Source organism: Syngnathoides biaculeatus, chromosome 6 (assembly GCF_019802595.1).
Source record: "Syngnathoides biaculeatus isolate LvHL_M chromosome 6, ASM1980259v1, whole genome shotgun sequence".
NCBI lineage: Eukaryota > Metazoa > Chordata > Actinopteri > Syngnathiformes > Syngnathidae > Syngnathoides > Syngnathoides biaculeatus.
In genome coordinates, this window is record NC_084645.1 from 28,119,673 (window position 1) to 28,140,290 (window position 20,618).

The 20,618-nt window shown below is 41.6% G+C and overlaps 1 protein-coding gene across 4 annotated transcripts in view; it reads right to left on the bottom strand.

The window, feature by feature from the left end:
- Positions 1-20,618, bottom strand: part of met (MET proto-oncogene, receptor tyrosine kinase) — an 80,341-nt gene that overhangs the window by 57,811 nt on the left and 1,912 nt on the right. For 3 of the 4 annotated variants that reach the window (XM_061822383.1, XM_061822380.1, XM_061822382.1), the window contains exons 1-3: positions 12,975-13,216; positions 7,214-8,228; positions 6,287-6,484 (exon numbers count right to left, since the gene is read on the bottom strand). In XM_061822383.1, the coding sequence (XP_061678367.1) occupies positions 6,287-6,484; positions 7,214-8,227 (1,212 nt within the window). In that variant the 5' untranslated portion in view covers position 8,228; positions 12,975-13,216. Of the gene's footprint in view, positions 1-6,286; positions 6,485-7,213; positions 8,229-12,974; positions 13,217-20,618 lie in introns of those variants that run through there. The other variant, XM_061822381.1, reaches the window with a different exon arrangement.

Below are 20,618 nucleotides of genomic sequence, written 5' to 3' on the forward strand. Positions count from 1 at the left end.
TTTAAATCATCCATCCATCTGTTTTCTTAGCCGCTTATCCACATGAGGGTCGCGGGAGTGCAGGAGCTAATCCCAGCTCTCATCGAGCAGGCGGTTGGGTACACCCTGAACTGCTTGTCAGCCATTATTTTATATTTTTCATTTCCTATTTTCCTTGAGTCATTTAAACTACCACTCTTTTTTTCAATATTATAATCGATATTTTTCCCCTTTCCCAAATTTTCTTCATGAGTTGTAGTTCTCACTTCTGACTTTTTTTTCCATTTAGTTGACCTTTTCATCAAATTTCTCTTCATTTATTCCAACCTTTCAAAGTTCTTTCTTTATTCGTATTTGTTTGTCACTTTTCAAGTTTCCCTTGAACTTTGTTTCTTTGGATTTCTTTTGTCCTTTTTCCTCTCTCTCTCTCTCTCTCCTCTCTCTCTCTCTCTCTCTCTCCTCTGACTGGTGAGTCATCGTCATGTGACTTGAATTGTCTGATTCAGAATCAAACACAGAACGTAACACGCTGACAACAAGGTTGTTGTTTTGTATTTTTTTTTTCCATTGTTATTGACTGCGGTTGTAGCCCCTGGAATTTGTTTTGACAGTTGTAGTAATTCATTTGATTGGACTTCATTCTTTTTTTCAAAACGTTTAAGGTTTTCTTCTGTAAAAAAAAAACCTCTTGATTTTTATTCTTTTCTTAATGTTTAATGCGTTTTAGTAATTCATTTTTGTTTAATTTTTTTAATTGTATTTAAATTTTACATTTTAAAAAAATAATTTAATAATATGAATTGATTATATATTTACTTACTATACTTTATATATGTATAAATGTGATATATATATATATATAGAGAGAGAGAGAGAGAGATCTCTCTCGCTCCTCTCTTCTCTCTCTCTCTCTCTCTCTCTCTCTCTCTCTCTCCTCCTCTCTCTTCTCTCTCTCTCTCTCCCTTCCTTTTTCTTTCTGATTCTCCCTTCTTCTCTTTCTCTCTCTCTCTCTCGCTCTAGATAGATATCTCTCTATCTAGATGCTTTTTCCGATCTGATCTCTCAAATGTTTTTTTAACTTTACAGTATTTTTATTACTTCTGCATTTCTTCATTTATGTGAATTCTCTCTCTCTTTTTTTTTTATAATCCCTAATTGAGTTGCTCTTTACTTGAATGCCTTTTTTTACTCCTTCCTCGACTTGTCCTCTTTTTTTTTTTTTTTTTTTTTTTTTTTGCTTTGCGTCCTCTTCCATGAAAGTTGTGTCACTGTTGCCCAAACACGGCTGCAACGCGTGAGTCATCATTAAAAACATCCATCACGCTCTCGAATTTGGAGGCTCGCTGGCGATGACAACCGCCACTTAAAAAAAACTTCAAACGCGCTCATTCCGGCGCACTTTCAGCGCTCGCCAGATTCCTACAGAGACTTTTTTTTCCTTCTCCCTCCTGAAGCAGCAGCAGCAGCAAAAAAAATAATAATCATAATTTCTTTAAAAAAAAAAAAAAAAAAAAACAACGATCTGCTGTGTGCTGGAGAGTTTCAACTCCAGACAATCTTTATGCTTTTATGAGTCTGCTTATCATATCTGAGCCCAGCGACTACTTGCCAGATGTTCATCGGACGAGTCGTAAACCAGAGGTGGCACAATTATTCACACTCTGTACTTAAGTACTAGAACAGATACTACTTGTCCATCCGGCCTTCTTCTGATCTGCTTATCCTCACGAGGGTCACGAGAGTGCTGGAGCCTATACCAGCTGTCAACAACATCAAAGTGTGACGACTCGCCATTAGTTCAGCCATTGTGCGCTCCAGAATTTAACAAATATCCATCCATCCATTTTCTTTGCCGCTTATCCTCACGAGGGTCACGGGGAGTGGTGAAGCCTATCTCAGCTGTCAATGGGCGGGAGGCGGGGTACACCCTGAACTGCTTGCCAGCCAATCGCAGGGCACATCGAGACATACAGCCGCACTCACAATCACACCTAGGAGCAATTTAGAGTGTCCAATTAATGTTGCATGTTTTTGGGATGTGGGAGGAAAACCGGAGTGCCCGGAGAAAACCCACGCAAGGCACGGGGAGAACGTGCAAACTCCACACAGGCGGGGCTGGGATTCGAACCCCGGTCCTCAGAATTGTGAGGCCAACGCTTTACCAGCTGTTCCACTTGATACTTGTGTCACGAAAAAAAAAAAAAATTAAAAACGCGACAAGCAAAAAAGTAGAAGGACCGATTGAAGTCCTTTACTGAAGTATATTTAAAAAAAATGTACAAACTGAAATTTACTGAAATAAACTGAATTTTTATATATAATATCTCTTTGGATAGCTTAAAAAAATGCTTTTTTTTAACCACCTTAATTAGTGATTGGACTTAGAAAAAAGCCTCACAATAGCTTTTGTGCAATGTTTTCCCATAACTTTGCTAATGTTGATGCATGGCTAACAAACCCCCCCCCCAAAAAAAAATGCTGAATCAGCTAATGATAACGACTGTTTGTATGTTTTCCAGATTAGCTGCGGAATGTTTGTCAATTTGAAGGCTGCCACATTCAATTTTTTTGTTGCTGACGAGAAGAAAGCGTTGCGGTGAAGAAGGCCACAGAAGACACAAAAAGATTCAGAGGTGGACAATCTGATATCTGCGGCAGGAATGTGCAAACGTACGTGCAAACGGACTCCGCTTCTGTGCGGCCATTTTTTCATCTTTTCATGGATCGGGAATATCTTGCTGTCGTTGTGCAGTAAATTTTTCAGTCATTAATTCAATTGCATCAATGGTGGGAAGGGGGGCAAGCCCAGTGCTGAGGGGGCACTGCCCCCCACACCCACCACGCTAGAACCACCACTGGTTGTATCGTCATCCATCGCTTCATTGTCATGTTATTGCCTATTTTGACAAAGCAAGGATTACAAAGTACAATCTCGATTCAAATGTAGCCAGTAAAATTCAAGAGCCGTCAGAAAGACAAATACCGGCACTTGAGCGAGGTACAGGTCCTTGAAAAACAGCCACTTTCGTACAGCTGCCCGCAATCTTGATAAAAGTCATACAGCCTCACACTCAAAGTGAGATAAAAGCGCAATAAAAAGCCAAACAGGCGCTCATTAAGATGAAGCGTAAGAGTGGCAGGTGTTCGCCTCGCAAAAGAGGAACATGGGCGAAAAATATAACCGCTGACATCCTTGTAACGCCGCCGGACAGACGACCCGAAAGGGGGACTCGCCTTAAGTAGGACAGGAGTCGTCTCCGGCAGCGAGGCCAAAACAAGAATCGTCGTCCGCATCGAAAACAACAAAACAGGAATCGGCGTCCGCATCGAGAACAACAAAACAGGAATCCTCGTCCGCATCGAGATCAACAAAACAGCAATCGTCGTCGTCATCCAGATCAACAAAACAGGAACCATAGTCCAGACCGAAAAAAACAAAACAGGAATCATCATCCGCATTGAGAACAACAAAACAGGAATTGTCGTCCGCATCAAAAACAACAAAACAGGAATTGTCGCCCACATCGAAAACAACCCAACAACCCAACACGAATCGTCGTCTGCATTGAGAAAAACAAAACGGGATTTGTTATCTGCATTGAGAAAAACAAAACGAGAATCGTCGCCCGCATCGAGAAAAACAAAACAGGAATCGTCGTCCGCATCGAAAACAACAAAGAGGGAATCGTCGTCCGCATCGAGAACAAAAAGACCCTGAAAAAAAACTCCAGCTTTATATTTTTTTGTAATTTTTGTTTTAAGATAGTGCAGTAATTCTTTTCTTTTCAATGATCCAGTTTATGAATTATTTTCAACTGACTTTTTATGGGCCTTTTTTTTTTTTTTGGTTTTGTGTTTCTGGCACAGCTCACTGATTAACTTCACATCATCATTAATTGAATGATTGATTCATTCATTCATTCATTTGTGGGGGGGGAGGGGGCTCCTGCTGTCAGATGAGGATTATGTTTTTGTATTTTTAAAAGAATTTGTTCAAAATTTTTCATATTTTATGAATGAAAACATGACTTCTTTTTACATTTTTATTTTGTAATTTTTTTTTAAGATAGTGCAGTATTTTTTTCTTTTCAATGATCCAGTCCATGAATTATTTTCAACTGACATTTTGTAGGACATTTTTTTTACTTTTTTGCTTTTTTTTGTTTTGTTTTGTTTTGGTGTTTCTTGCACAACTCACTGGTCAACCTCACATCATTATTAATTGATTGATTGATTGATTGATTGATTCATTCATTCATTCATTTGGGGGGGCTGTCAGATGAGGAGCTTCCTCATTTTAGCAAGTGGCTGTAAATGTCTAGCGTAAATTAACCTTTTTGTCAACGGTAATGGAATGCCCCCCCATGCTCACGAGGGGAGGGGGGGGGGTCGTTCTCGAGGTTACGTGATCTCTCCTGACAGCAGCAGCGAGCTCTGGCTGCAGCCCGTGACACTTTGTCCTAAAATGGACGCTTTATGCGAGCAAAAAAAAAAAGAGAATTTTTTTTTGAAAAATGGTAGCTCCACCAAATATGGTCGGTAAAGCCGACGGCGTCGCCCTTTGAACTCGCTCTTTCATCCGCACGAGTCTCGAGTGGGAAAATTCCTAAATGCCATCCGCGCGATAAAGATCGAGATGCTGGAAGATAAAACCCGTCTATAAAGATTCGGCGGTCCATTTGGGTCACAGTGCGGAAAGTATTAAAAAAAATACAAATAAAAACACAAACGTGATGCGTTCATTGCAATTCCGATGACAAAGGACGCCTTCATTTGCATGCTGCGGCGGCAACTTTGAAGCTTCCCAAAAGACGTTTTGCATGAAAAGGTTTAATAATTGTCATAACATTCAAAAACTCAACAGTAAACATTACTTGGACAAAAAAGTATTGGACACAAAGCTTTTTGCACAAATCACATGGAAATCTTAATTGTTCATCTTATCGTTTGTATGCTGATTCTGACATCGTGGGGCCATTTTGGGGGGAAAGTGGGCGGTGGGGGGGGGGGATTTTAATTTAACGTTACCATCAGATCACATCAGTGAACTTTATCATTAGCAATAGTGGTTAAAGGGGAATTCTAAATGTTCGGCTTTTGAAAATCAGATTTTTTTTCTTAATAATTAGCTGTTTCTGGCGGCACAGTGCAACACCTGAAAAGCGTTGGCCTCACAGTTCTAAGGTCCCAGCTTCAATCAGGGACCCGCCTGTAAGGAGTTTGCGTGTTCTGCCCGGGCACTCCGGTTTCCTCCCACGTCCCAAAAATATGGATTTAATATGGAGACTCCCAATTACCCCCAGGTGTGATTGTGAGTGCGCCTGTTTGTCTCTATGTGCCCTAGGATTGGCGGGGGAGCAGTTCAGGGTGTACCCCGCCTCCTGACCAATGACAGCTGGGATAGGCTGCGTCACTCCCTGCAACCCTTGTGAGGATAAGCGGCTAAGAAAATGGATGGATAATTAGGTGTTTTCATTCAATATTTTTGAAGTTTGAATTACAAAACGAAAATTCTGAGGATAAATTTCAAAATTTCAGAATAAAATCATGGAACAAGATTAAGTTTGGATGTAAATTTCAAAAATTTCCAATATAATATAATAATAATAATTTTGAAGCAAGGTTGAAAAATGTTATTTAGCAAAATCATCTTTTTCCAAAAATGATAAAAATTTTGGATGGAAAAAGTCATTCTAAAAATAAATTTGCATTGAAATGAAAAAAATCTAATTGCAAAATAAATTCAAAGAAGACATTTCAAAAATATATTTGGATGAATATTTTAGATGAAACAATTTCATTCTGAAAAGAAATTCAAACGGAAATTTTCTACACTTAAAATCCAAAATGATTAATAATAATATTTTTTTTAAATAACCAAATGGGGGGGCTCACCCTTAAAGTTGCAAAAAATTTCCGTGTTTATCTGCCATCTTGGATGAGGCTGTGCAAGATGCATCATTTCGTAGACATCTTTCTGTTTTGTTTTTTTTAGCATATTAATCATCCTAACCTGGTGTCAAAGTAGAGCTTGACTGCTTTTTTGTATTTACCATTTCCAATTGGAAAAAAAAGTAATAAAAGCAATGGAAATAACTGCTGTATTGTGTTATCAATATTAATATGGAGGTTTTTTTTTTTTAGTGATTGATTTCATGTGACCCTTTTTAAGTCTATAACGGACTGTGTGAGTTGACCGGTTAGCATGAACAAGTTTTCCCCTGACAAGACCAAAACGTAAAGCCACGAGCGTTTCGAAATTCCCCCGACGGCGATCCGGCAGATTTCGTGTCGGCCGCGCACTCACCACGTTGTAGCAGGCCCTGCCGTCGGAGCCGGTGAAATGGTACGGGTCCACCGTGTTGCACTTCTCCATGTACATCCGGAACATCCTGTTCAGGTGCTTGACGCTCATGACGCACACGGCCGAGTTGGCGGTGGGCTCGCTCGAGTCGGGCTTGCCGCGGGCGAAGGCGGCGAAGAGCACGTCGTCGTCCTCCTCCACCTTCAAAAAAAAAAAAAAAAAAAAAAATTACATTGTAAACTTTACGACAAAAATAAATGTGCTCAAAATTGTTCAATATTCCATTTGATTTAAAAAAAATTAAAAAAAAAATTTACAAAAATAAAAATGTCATTAAAAATACAAAATTCCAATCAAACTGGTGTCAGATTTAAAAAAGATAATTTAGAAAGACTTAAAATGAAAAATAAATTTCATCGAATGTAGACATTTGGATGGACATTTTAAATAAGTTAATTTTAAAAATCGGCATACAAAAATTAATTCAGAATTCAAATTATGCAGAGGGAAATTCCAAAAAATTCATGTAGAAATCTCACTATAAAAAGAAAATTAAAACAACAATTTTCAATATTTAATTGTATTAAAAATGTCCTTGAAAAATAAATTGTGAGGAAAATTTCAAAAATTTTAAAAACAATTAAAATTACAGAAAGTTTTCTTCATTTTCCCAAATTTTAACAGTAAAAATAATCTAGTTATGAAAACAAAATTTCATTCCCTCCATTTTCCATGGCTCTATCCCCATTCTGCCTATCCCAGCTAACTTTTGGCAGGTAACACCCTGGACTGGTCGCCATCCAATCACAAGCCACATACCAACCTGGGCGATTCACAACCTTTGTTTGCGTTTCGGGACTTTCCGTCTTATTTCATTTAATCAGGAAAAAAAAAAAACTCAAATCCCCAAATAAAGCAACGTAAGCATGCCTTCAGGTGGCGCTGCAGCTTCACGTCGTCGCCCACTTTGGTCACGTGCGCCGCCTGCAGCAGGTTGAACACCTTGACGTCCTCAACCGAGCGTCGCCGGCGCTTGTCGGTGCTGATGCACTCCAGCGGCAGCTCCACGTAGCGGCGGATGACCAGATCCGAAGAGCACATCCGCGCGATCCGCGTGTGGAAAGACTGCGAGTGCCGGCTCACCTGCTGCACCGTCAGGAAGTACGTGAAAGGCCCGCTGTGGAAGGAGTGGACGTAGCGCAGGTAGTATTTCCCGCGCAGCGACGGGATCAGATCCATGTGGGACAGGGCCGAGAAGAAGGTGAACCCGTCCTGGCTGGTCTTCATCTTCCTCAGGGACAGGGTGTGAGGTCGGGTCGCGGCGGCCTCGGACGCACTCCCCGAACCGGGAATCTCCGAGTTGCCCGCGAAGAACAGGATGACGTTGCTCTCCACGCTGAGCACCCGTGAGCCCGAAGCGCCGACCACCACGTCGGCGTCGGCCGCCGTCCCCCTGCCCGGCCCCACCTTGTCGGCGAAGCAGTACACCTCCTCGTCCACCGTCTTGGGGCTGACGTCGTCGTCCAACACGTGGCGGCGGCAGACGCCGTTGTCCGCCGAGCCGCAGCTATACAAGCCTTTGTCATACATCTTCTCCACCACCAGGGCTAAATTGTGGTTGTCCAACTGACCGCTGTCGCCGCCGCCGCCGTACCCGCAAGTCTCGTTGCCGAACAGCGGCCCCGTGCGATACTCTGACAATTTGGTGAGGTTGGGCGCCAGCGCGTAGATCCGGTTGACGGCGCCCACGTAGACAACGCCGTCGAGGGTCACCATGTTCTGGACCGGGAAGTCGGCGACGAACGTCGGTAGACGGTGGTCCGACGAGAGGTTGACTTTGGACGACTCGGAGGGCTCGTCGCACTGGCCGTGCGCCCCCGGTGAGCGCAGGCACCACCACAACAGCGACACGGCCCGCAGCGTTTGCACCAAGCGCACATTCATCCTGATGGGGAAAAAAAAATGCCAAAAGGGAGACCTTTGGATCACAAAAAGTGGATATATACAGACATGAAATTTATCAACTAGTTTTAGAATCTGATATCAAGGTTAATGGGTTTTTCAACTCTTGTTGATGTTTGGTAGCACAAAAAAAAGCTTGTAATATCTCAACGTCATCATCTATGATATGACAATGTTTAATTTTTGTCCAGATTGTAATAAAAATCATGGAAGCTCATACTCGTGATTTGCCTTTGCGGGCCAAATAAAATCATGTGGCGGGCCGCATTTGACACCCAGGACTCGAGTTTGACACCTCTGACCTAGTGGAATGTCGTACTAAAAAAGTAGAACAAAAAAAGTGGGATCCAAAAGGGCACATAAACTGGAATGCCCCCCCCAAAAAAAGTGGAACACCGATAAAAAGAAGATGAAAACATGAAATGCAAAAAAGTGGACTTAAAGCGGCACGTGTAGTGGAACATAACAAAAAAGGGAAAGAAAAAAATAAAAGATCATTCAAAAGCAGAACAAAAAGCGGACTGCAAAAGGTCACGTGTGGAGCACAAAAAATGCACAAAATGGGGAAGATTCTAAAAGTGAAATGCTAAAATAAAAACTGGAGTACAAATGAGACCATAGAAAAAAATAGAACACCAAAAAATTGGAACGTAAAAGGAAATACTAAAAAAGCACAACAAAACAAGAACAAAATGTTGAACACAAAAGGCAAAAGACCGAAAGTGGAAAACAAAGTAGAACATAAAAAAAGTGGAATACAAAAAAAGAGGACCACAAAAAGTGGAACACGAAGAATAGAATTCAAAAGAAATAATTCAGGAGGGCACAAAAAGTTAAAAACACAAACTGTCACACAAAAACCAAAGCAAGAAAAGTAGAACACAAGAAGGAGAAAAAAAGTGGAACATAAAGAGGCATGTGAAGTGAAACATTACAAAAAAGGAAAATAAAAAAACAGAAGAGCATTCAACAAAAAGTGGAACAAAAAAAGTGGACTGCAAAAGGCCATGTGTGGAGCACAAAAAAAAAATGCACAAAATGTGGAACATTCTAAAAATGGAATACTAAAAAACAAATAAGACCATGGAAAAAATGGAACACCAAAAAAGTGGAATCCAAAAGGAATACAAAAAAAACACAGAAAAACAAGAACAAAATTTTGAACACAAAAGGCAAAAGACCGAAAGTGGAAAACAAAGTAGAACATAAAAAAGTGGAATACAAAAAAGTGGACCACAAAAAGTGGAACACGAGAAATAGAATTCAAAAGAAATAATTCAGGAGGGCACAAAAAGTTAAAAAAAAACTGGTACACAAAAAGCAGAGCAAGAAAAGTGGAAAAAAGTGGAACACAAAAAGTGGAAAATAAAGGGGTACATGAAGTGAAACATTACAAAAAAGGAAAATAAAAAAAACGCAGAAGAGCATTCAACAAAAAGTGGAACACAAAAAAGTGGACTGTAAAAGGTCACGTGTGGAGCACAAAAAATTCAAAAAATGTGCAACATTGTAAAAGTCGAATGCTAAAAAAAAGTGGAGTACAAATAAGACCATGGAAAAAAAAAGGAACACCAAAAAAGTGGAATACAAAAGGAAATACCAAAAAAAGCACAGAAAAATAAGAACAAAATGTTGAACACAAAAGGCAAAAGACCGAAAATGGAAAACAAAGTCGAACACAAAAAAAAAGAGGATCACATAAAGTGTAACACAAGAAATTGAATTCAAAAGAAATACAGTAGTGAAGAAGGGCACAAAAAGTTGAAAACAAAAACTGTTGCGCAAAAAGCAGAGCAAGAAAAGTGGAACACAAAAAGTTGAAAAAAAGTGAAACGCAAAAAGTGGAAAACAAGGGGCAACACTAAAACAATGGAACACAAAAAAAATTGAATGCTAAAAATGACATGATATAGGGCACAGAGTGAGGGACAAAAAAAGTAGATCACTCAAGAGGAACACAAAAATTAGGACAGCAAAAAGTGGGACACCCCCCCTCCCAAAAAAAAAAAAAAGTACAAGACAAAAGAGAACAGACAAAAAAGTGGAACGTCCTCCATTGAAGGGGAACAAACTCCTTCGCTAACTTGACGTCAGCTGACTCCGTCATGAGAAAAGGCTCTGTGTGAAAGGACGGTGGAAGCTGTTAACGCCGGATCTTCCGATCCGAATCTGCAACCGACACCAAATCGGGGACAGAACCGTCAAAGGCGGTTAAAACGGCGCCTACGTGGGAAGGAATTCCGCAATGCAGGGACAGCGATGTGAAGTTTAATACCATTTTTTTTGGGGGGGGGGGTAAATTTAATATGTCACACCAGGCACCGATGTTTTCTAATTTTCCGTGTCTCTGTGTGAAAGCACATGCAATCATGTCCCACCTTTGCTGGTTCCTGCGTGAAAAGCAAAGCCAGACAGATGCCCGGTTTTCCGTTATGGATTTTATGCAACAAGCTGGAATCAAATTAGGACAGGTATTCACCCCCCCCCCTCTGAGAAAAATTTAATTATGAATAGAAATTCAAAAAGACATTTTCAATCATTAATCAGATTTTTTAATTACAAAACAAAAGCAACCTTGGTGAAAATTTCTCGATTAAAAAAAATGAAACGAGGTTGGAAAAAAACAATCAAAAATTTCGAAATAAGAGACCGAATTTTTAATGATTTCAGCAGAAATAAAATAAAATACAGTACATTAAGAATTTCTGAAATATAAAATAATATAAGATCTGTTTACATAATAAAAAAAAATGGGGCAAAAAATTACCCCCAACTAATCTGATGATAAAAAGGAATTTTGGCAAAATTTTTCAACATCAAACTAATTTTTAAAAACCAAAATCCTGGGTGGAATTCAGACAAAAATGTCTGGAAATTCAAACTGGAGATCAAATTAGAAGCCAAAATCACAAGGAAATTCGCCAAAGATTAAACTTAATACCAGGCGGAAATTTGGCCAGAAATGATCAGTGCCGAATTGAATAATAACAATAACAAAAAACCTGATGAATATTTTGACAACTTCACTAAAATGCCTTGAATCGTCTGATTGCAGGATGCTGTGTCTCCGTATGAAAGTGCACGCAACTACATATTTCTCTCACAGGATTCAGCGAGAAAGACAAAAGTGGATAAATGCGAATTTTTCTACGACAGCTCTGATGCCCCGACGGCAAATCGGGGAACGACGTCGGACCGGCAACTTTCGAGAGGAGCGACGCAGCCCGTCTGTTGCGTTCATTCCGTGATGCGGAGGTACACAAGCGCTCATTAACAATGGCTCCCCCTTGCCGCGTTACTCCGAAAGTCACTGTCGCTGTCCGACAACTATTTCACACGGCACGCCTCTGTGTGAAAGTCTACACGGCCACATTACACCTTTGCTGGGTTACGTGTGAAAGGCACAATTTGTATGAAAAGTCATTCCAAATCTGCACAAGCACTTGCCACAAAGACGGCGAGGCCTCTGGGAAGCATTGAGATAAACTCGATTAAAAGCAAAGAGGCGGCGGGATGTGATAAATCACCCGGCGACGCAACAGCACCATGTGAGGGAGTGGGAGGGGGGGGGGTGTCATGGGGGGGATATTGTTCCTTTGCGGTGTTGCCGTAGGATTCGCAAAATGCGCTTTTGCATTCTGGTTGATCAAAACAACAGCAGCACGTTAGCTTAGCACCGAGGACGCAGATGGACCCCCGCTGTTCCCATCCATGTAAAGACGATGGGGATGGGGGGGGGAGGTGAGTTTATGATGCAGGGGGCGGGGCGCCTCGCGCCCATTATGAAAATAACAAGCCCCCTTTTTTGATTTGATTTGAATATTCAAATTTCAGCGGCACTCTTCAAAACTAAAGGGGGCCCGGACCACGTCAGGATTATCATGTGAATGACTGCTTATGAAAAACATACATGTACTTTACTTTGCACTGGTCCAAAATGATGAAAATATGAAGGAATGGATCAAGCAAAATGATCAAAATATTTACAGAAAACTAATAGTGTTCAATGCAAAATAAAAGTAAACTATTCAAAACAATAAAACTGTAAAATGATAATAGGACTAAAAAAAAAAGTGTATCATTTCTGTCCTGAAAACCTTCAACATACAGTAAAAAAAAAAAAAAAATTCCATTCGTCAAATATGGAGAAAATTATAAACAAGCGGAATGGATTCATGCTGCAAGATTTATCATAAAGCGTATTAAAAGAAGAGACAGTTTGTTATTTGCTTATATAGACTGTAAATACTATACATATTCTGTTTGGGAGGGGGACAAAGGGGGTCACAGACAAATTATAATCAGGGGCCCTGACTCTGTTGAAACGATACTTAATCATGAAATTAATGCACAAAAATGCTCATACACAAGAACTTTATTTAAAAAAAACTTTTTTTAACTTTAAGGTGCACGGGGAGGCTCAGCGAGGAGTCACTTTTGATACTTAGGGGAAAAAAGTGAATAATTCAATCACCATTGAAATGCGTGTCTGGGGGGGGGGGTGCACCTGCAAAACCTTCACAATGGCGGCGTAGAAAAAAAAGGCACAATTGCGAAAATGTTGCGAATTGAGGAGGAAAGTGAGTCATGCACCGCGCACAAAACACGCACGCATGCCAAGCAAAAGCACACACGGGGCGCGATCACACAAAAGCCCAAGTCAACAGCACAAATGGGCCGAGGCCCCCCCGACCGGCACAAAAGTCAGAATTCGTCATAATTTAGTCACCTGTTCGTTGGCGTTCAAATCATATTCGGGGCAACAAACTTCGCCAATAAGTCCAAACAGAAGTCAAGTCAACTTCTCCGGCGTGTCCCTTTTTCTTCTTTTTCTGCTAATTTTGGTGACCAAAAAAGCAAACAAGCAGATTTTGTTGATCTTTTTTCCTTTTTTTTTTTTTTTTGTTTTCGTCAGTGAGGAGCGAGCGCGATGCGTGCGCGCATCCGACACGATGCTGCCGCTTTGGCGCTCGGCTGAGTGCGCGCTCGCTCCCCTCCGCACGCGTCCGGCCAAGCCACGCCCCCTGACTTGTGACGCCAGCAGGTGGCCGACCTCTTTTTTTTTTTTTTTTGGAGTCCGCGCGTCTGTTCACGGGAAACTTTTTCTGGTGACATTTTCTATTTAGTTTCATATCACTATAGAACTTTGTTTTTACATATTACTTTTGACACTTTCTTACAAATAAAAAATACTCTCTCATCATGATCAACATTAAAATACAATAGAATAGCAGGCCTAAGTGTTCATCTAAAACTATCGATTGTAAGCCACGCTAACACTGCTCAGTTCACAGTTTGAACATCAACACTACACTAAAAGGTAGGAATATTAAAAAAAATGTACTACAAGATTTAATCAAAATGAATCATAAAGCACATAAATGACATTTTAAAAGACATTTCAAAGGAAAACAAGGTGAAGTGAATTTGTATTGACTTCAAAGTTAAATGAACTTTCATTAGGGAGGGATTCTTTGGTGTACTGCGAGACGGAGGCTGGGACGCAGGAGTAGGAAATACTGTACTTCCATATAAAATGCAATACGAGCTTGACATGTGACTTTATTCATTCCGTAACCAAGATTGTTGCTCAAATCACTTGGATCTCAACTTGATAACAGATGACAATCCATTCCAGACCCCCCAAAACAACAACACATGCTGTTGTTTCTTTAAATAAGAAAAACAGTACTGTACTGTATTTTACTGTACAAAAACAGAGTCGTAACATGACCGAACGAAATGTAAAAGATGTGTTTTTGCAACAATTTCAAATTGAGAAACATTTGAGTCTTTGCGGATTACAACATCGAAGTGTGACGACTCGCCATTAGTTCAGCCATTGTGCACTCCAGAATTTAACTAATATCCATCCATCCATTTTTTTAGGCGCTTATCCTCACAAGGGTCGCGGGGAGTGCTGGAGCCTATCCCAGCTGTAAACGGGCAGGAAGCAAGGGTACACCCTAAACTGGTCGCCAGCCAATCGCAGAGCAGATAGAGACAAACAGCAGTCGCACTCACAATCACACCAAGGGGCAATTTAGAGTGTCCAATTAATGTTGCATGTTTTGGGGATGTGGGAGGAAACCGGAGTGCCCGGAGAAAAGCCACGCAGGCTCGGGGAGAACATGCAAACTCCAAACAGGCGGGGCCGGGATCGAGCCCGGGACCTCAGAACTGTGAAGCCAACGCTTTCCAGCTGAATCACCGTGCTGCCACAGAATTTAACAAATTATAATTAAAAAAAAAAATTCCCCCCCCTGATCTAGTTGCAGTTGGGAAAATGTACACTTTTATGAGTACACTTACAAAAAGAAAACTCTGCCAAAAACACACAGGACACATAAGGGGTTATTTCTGATTCTTTTAAAGCAAAATAACTGTATATGTCTGTTTTTATACATCTATAATTCAACCCACGAAACTGTTTGCACTAGCATAAAATTTGGCAGGTATGAATTTAATGTTCATCATGACCACACCTTTTTTTTTTAAATACAAAGCCTCAAGAAGCCATGCTCGAGAAGACAAGAAGTTTCCGATTTTTGGTTCCAAGCGGACTTTTTTTTTTTTTGCCTTTTGATTCCTCCAAACAGATAAAAAAAAATAAAAATAAAAAAAGCGTGGCCTACATATTTTGTCCGCTCGTACTTCAGTTCGGTTGAGCGCTCAACGCGACCAGTTAACGTGAAGCTCGGAGACGGCGGTTGTCACTTCCTCGGCACCTGACGCCGCCCTCCGCAAACTGAGTCACACGCGGAGCGACGACTCGCCGGGCCGTGGAAAAAAAAAAAAAAAAAAAAAACGAGCCGCAGGGCCGCGGAGCGAAGTGAATCACGGCCACTTCCACGGCCAAACATTCCTTTGTGCCGCTTCCCGAAAGCAAAGCGGGGACTGCGGCCACGTGACGTCCGCGACGGACGTTCTGATGGCGGCTCGAGTGCCCGAATGATCGAATGCTGTCACGCTCTGATAATAGTTTCCTCTTTTTGGAGGGGCGCTTTGGCCGCATCATGGCGCCCCCCCACCCCAATCAAACACTACAAACATCCATTCATTCATGCAAAAAAAAAAAAAAAAAAAAAAAATCTGAGCGACGAGCACATCACAAGCAAAAGTCCGGATTCAATTCCAAATGTGCCCCCTTGTGGATGTGAGCTGTGACAGAATTATAATTGTTCAATTTTTTTTCTTATTTTAGCCACAGAATAATTATTTAAATGTTGACAGACAATTATGAACACTCACTTAAATATTTTTCCAATAGGACTACTTTGAATGCATTTCTAGCCCACTTTTGGGGCTTCTCAAGCACTATTAAACTTAATCCTATCACCCTTAAAATTTGAGATTTTTTTTTTATTGTTACTCATTGTCTTTTTTTAAACAAGCTAGAAAAGCACCAACCTGTCCTCACTCCACTGCTCTTCTCTCCCAACACAAACAACGCACCCATCTGAAAGACTTCTGAACTTTGCAGAAGACACCGCAGTCATCGGCCTCATCAAAGACGGCGAGTCTGTGTATCGCCTGGAAGTTGAAGACGCACAAATAGTCTTGAGATGATCGTGGACTTCAGGAAAGTCTCCTCACCACAGCTGCCCTTCATGCTCTCCAACTGCTGTGCCGACCATTGAAACAGTCAAGTCTCTCAGGACCTGAAGTGGAAGACCAACATCAACGCCATCCTCAAAAGGCCCAGCAGAGGATGTACTTCTGAGGAACCATGCCCTACCTCAGGATCCATCGGGACAGTTCTACATAGCAATCATTGAATTGGTTCTGTGGTCATCCGTCACAGTCTGGATTGGTGCTGACACAAAAACAAAATTAGACTGTGACAGACAGTCAAGACTGCTGAAAAAATTGTCATTTGCCACCTACCGCCTCTTGAGGACTTGCATGTTGCCAGAACTATGGCAAGGGCTTGCAAAATCCTCTTGGACCTTGCACCACTTTGTCAAGACCAGAACACGGGTTTTGGACCCAAATGCACGACTTGAGAGACGTAAAGGCAGTTCGGGAAACGTTTTTATTCAGTCCATTGTCGGGGATCAGGCGGGCAGTCAACTGGAGCAGCAGTAACGAGGTCGTCAGGCGAAGGAGGCAGGTCAGCGGGCAGGCAGGGGTCGGTACACGGGAGATCAGGAACGGGATTACAAGAGTGCGGGAATGAGGCCTGAGGCAATGATCTGGCAGATGTGTGTGGTTCGCATCGGGGGACCGGTAAGGCCAGGACAGGAACCGGCAGGATCTCAACACACTTCTTCCAGCTCATTCACTTGGGTAGACACTATCGAACAATGCAAACCAAAACCAGCTGACGTTCCAAGAGCTTCTTCCCTCTTGCCATTAACGTCAGCGGACTTACAATGGCTGGGTTTACGTGACGTCACGCATGTTCATCCTGGTACTTGACCGCCATCGTTGCGGACAAGCAGTCAGCCGTCCATCGTCACCACGCCAGATTTTTGTTGCGTCGACGGATGTGGAAATCGCGGGAACAGAGACATTGGGAAGCAATTTTTCCGTGTTTCAAAGATTAGATTGCGTGAAGGAGAAGACAACGGAATGGCAACAAAAGAGTCTTGCAAATATACGATGTGCGGATCTGAACGAAGCTCGAGTACACAAGGCAAATGGTTATTTGAAAGTCTGTTCTGATCATTTTGTAAGCGATAAGTATGTGTATTACTAGTGTCCAGATATTCTTCTTCAGGGAAGTCTTTCAAATCCTTTGAAAGTACTTCGTTGTGGAGATTATACGAATCGATATCTTCACAGAGGTTGATCTTCTGTACATATCTAGCTTTGGCGAAATCCATCCATCCATCCATTATCTACCGCTTTTCCGGGTCAGGTCGCGGGGAAAGTGGATTCAGCAGGGATACCCAGACTTCCCTTCCCCCAGCCACTTCTTCAAGCTCTTCCGGACATAGTCTCTCCAGTGTGTCCTGGGTCGTCCTCGGGGTCTCTTTCCGGTGGGACGTGCCCGGAAACCCTCACCAGGGAGGGGTTAGGGTTAGGGTTAGGGTTGGATCTGGATCAAGTGCCCCCAGCCACCTCATCTGGCTCCTCTCAATGCGGAAGAGCAGCGGCTCGACACTGAGCCCCTCCCGGATGACCGAGCCTCTCACCCTATCTCTAAGCGGGAGCCCGGACACCCTGCGGAGGAAACTCGTTTCATCGAGTGAATTGAATAGGCAGAAAACATCCGCCGCTCGCCGCTTACACGTGGGTCTGTGGACGTTGCCATGGTGAAGTCGTCTGCAACGCCGAGCTTGTCTGTAGAAATGGCGGCGATTACCACATGATTGCAACCCAAGGATTTCATTTCAACATGCTAGCAGTTTTGCACATCTCTGCTTTGACACTTCTACACTATCCGCACACTCACTGTTTGATCAGGATTTGCATACTGTCGTCGATTACCATTAGTCACTTATGTGCTTGTCAGCATCCTGCACCATTTGCACAATTGTCACTAAACCAGATCATCGCACTATTAGTAATAACAAATGGTTCTAAATTGCTCGAGGACTGCGTCATTTACACACTTGCCGTTATGTCAGCGTCATCACACAAGTGATACATTTTCAATAAGCCGTGACTCGCCATACTCGTTAACGTTTACGCTTGACTCTCGCTATCGCACAGTTCATTTTTGATCAATAGGTGTCAGGTTGATTACCCGTACGGTTCCCAAGAGGACAAACGGCGCGTCATGCACATAATTAACGAGAGTGCTGAATGATTGAAGGGCACTTCCATCATCAAACGAAGGATTGCACGTGTTTTTATGACGAGCAAATGTAAATCTCTAGATTAGCACGAGCTGGATTAGCTGTGTTTGTCAACCGCCTCCAAAATACACAACTAGCCCCGCTAAGCTAACACTGACAAAAAAAAAAAAAAAACAACCCGCCCTGACTTCGCGAAGCTCCCGAAGCTGTTCGCTTAACAACGAGAAATTCGGACTATCACGAGTGCAGCAGCATGAAAGTCTTGAGAAGCCACACGAGAAAAGACGCCGGAAATCTCTGAATTGCGAGGAATTTGAGTTTTCGCCGCCGCGTGCGGGCAAAGCGTTGTGGTGAAGGGCGATGATTTGATCAGGTGTCCGCAGGCAGGTTAGGAAAAAGAAAGTGTCATCGGTAAATACGTTTGCAACATCCATGCAAGCATTCATTGATTTTTGTGTTTTTATTTCTTGATATTTTCTAGCCGCGCATTCCCACAGAAAAGCGGTGGAGACTAATCACTGGGATTGCAGTAACAAGCCAAAACGTCTCATATCTTGCTTGTCAGTCTGATTAGAGAGCACGGTTTTGTTTGGCCTCGGGGCACACACACGGGTGTGTCGACTGTGCGCGTGTGTGTGAGCGCGAGTGTTTTTGTGGGGCCACTGGGTGTGTCTCGGCGGCTCTTGCGGCTGCGAGCGTTGTTGTGCTTAAGAGCGAGCAGGAAGAAGGACGGCGAGGTCGGAATGCAGACGAGCTCGAAATGCGGTTCTGGGTCTGCTTCTGATGTCGCAGGACGCCTGCAACCCGGCTTGCTATGCGCACGTTCTGTTTTCTGTGCTTGCAGCTGGACCTCCGGAACAAACAACGCAATGAGTCAAATGCGTTACATGCCAGTAATTTGCTTTTATGATAAACAAAACGTAAATACAGTATATACTGTATACATATAATATTGAGTCACTGATGGTGTAGTGGTACACATGCCTGACTTTGGTGTGGGGAGCGTGGGATCAATTCCCGCTCAGTGTTGTTGTCGTTATCTGCCCTGCGACTGAGTGGCGACCAGTTCAGGGTGTAGTCCGCCTTTTGAGTGAAGCTAGCTGGGATAGGCTCCAGCTTTCCCAAGACCCTTGTGAGGATAAGGGGGTTGGATAATGGATGGATGGTGTATATATATATATATATATATATATATATATATATATATATATACAGAGAGAGAGAGACATTATTAAAATTATTACAATTGGTGCTATTAATATATTTTAATTGTACCCATTGATAAAAGGAATTTTAAAGAAATTAGAAATTTTGCTGATTTTTTTTAATCATTAAAAATATATTAAGAGGGCAGATAAATATAATAATTTTTGTATTTTTTTTAATTCATTGTTCAGTAATTTTAGACGATGGGAATACATGTGTGAATATGTAATTACTGTATGGGATTGTGAGGTCATTGTTTACACTGTATATGCAAGTATATTTATCATTTTATTATTATTATTATCTTCATGAATAACATATGTACTAATTATGTTATAGTCTCATCAATATTTAAATTAATATACTGTAAAATATTCTCATTTTGAGCTTTGTTTTAAAAAAAAAAAAATCCACTTTATTTTTTATTTATTTTAATTTAATGCCCAACTTCAGTCCCCTGTATGGCTCCGCCACAACATTGCAATACAATATAAAATGTAAAGCAGTTTAGACAGACAGACAGACAGACAGACAGACAGACAGACAGACAGACAGACAGACAAAGCATCCTTTGGTAATACTCAGTAATTGAATTTTGCATTTATATGATATAAAACCTTCCTTCAGTCGTAGTATACACACGTTGGATGATGGATATTTTATTTCTGATGCGAATGAGTTCCAGTGTTTACAAATCTTAGTAAAGGGCTGAGATTGTCTATGTTATGTAACATACAACCCTTTTACAGACAAAGAAATACATCTCTGGAAGTAGTAATACTGAATAATGATGTGGTGCAATATGGCTCCAAAACGCATGCTGCTGTATGAAAGACATTACAGTACATTTATTTTTTTCTTTACTATTGAGTCATTTTTGCTGTCTTTTCTGCAATTTTCTTTTTCCCATCAAAGCGGCCGCAGGGAAGCATTTCTTGCGCTTTCTGTTGTTGGCTAGGTCGCTTCAAACGGATTGTCGTCGACAGCTGCTGTCAAAACCCATAAAAAATATGATAGCCTTAAAAAAAAAAAAAAAAAAGAAAAAATTTGTATGGCCAACGTAGTATTTAGTGTTGCAGTCAATCAAGTTGTTGAAAAAGTGTTGCATGATGACAGATAATCAACACCATATCCTCTTCCCGTATGCGCACACTTTTGCATATTCAGTTTTGGAAAAAAATTAAATAAAGATAATTTTCAAGTTTGTACCAAAGTTGAACCACTTTGAAACGACTTTGTGTAACCGTTCCATGCTGGTCCGAAGTTGGCATGAGTTTTCTCCCGCATTCCATAAAAACGCACGTTACGTTCATTCCGGGCTGGACCGGGACAAAAAAAAGGACTTTTATAGCCGAGACTCGCCCCTCATAATGAGCAGAGCACCACTGAATACTAATTCTAACCAAACTGGAATTATTGTG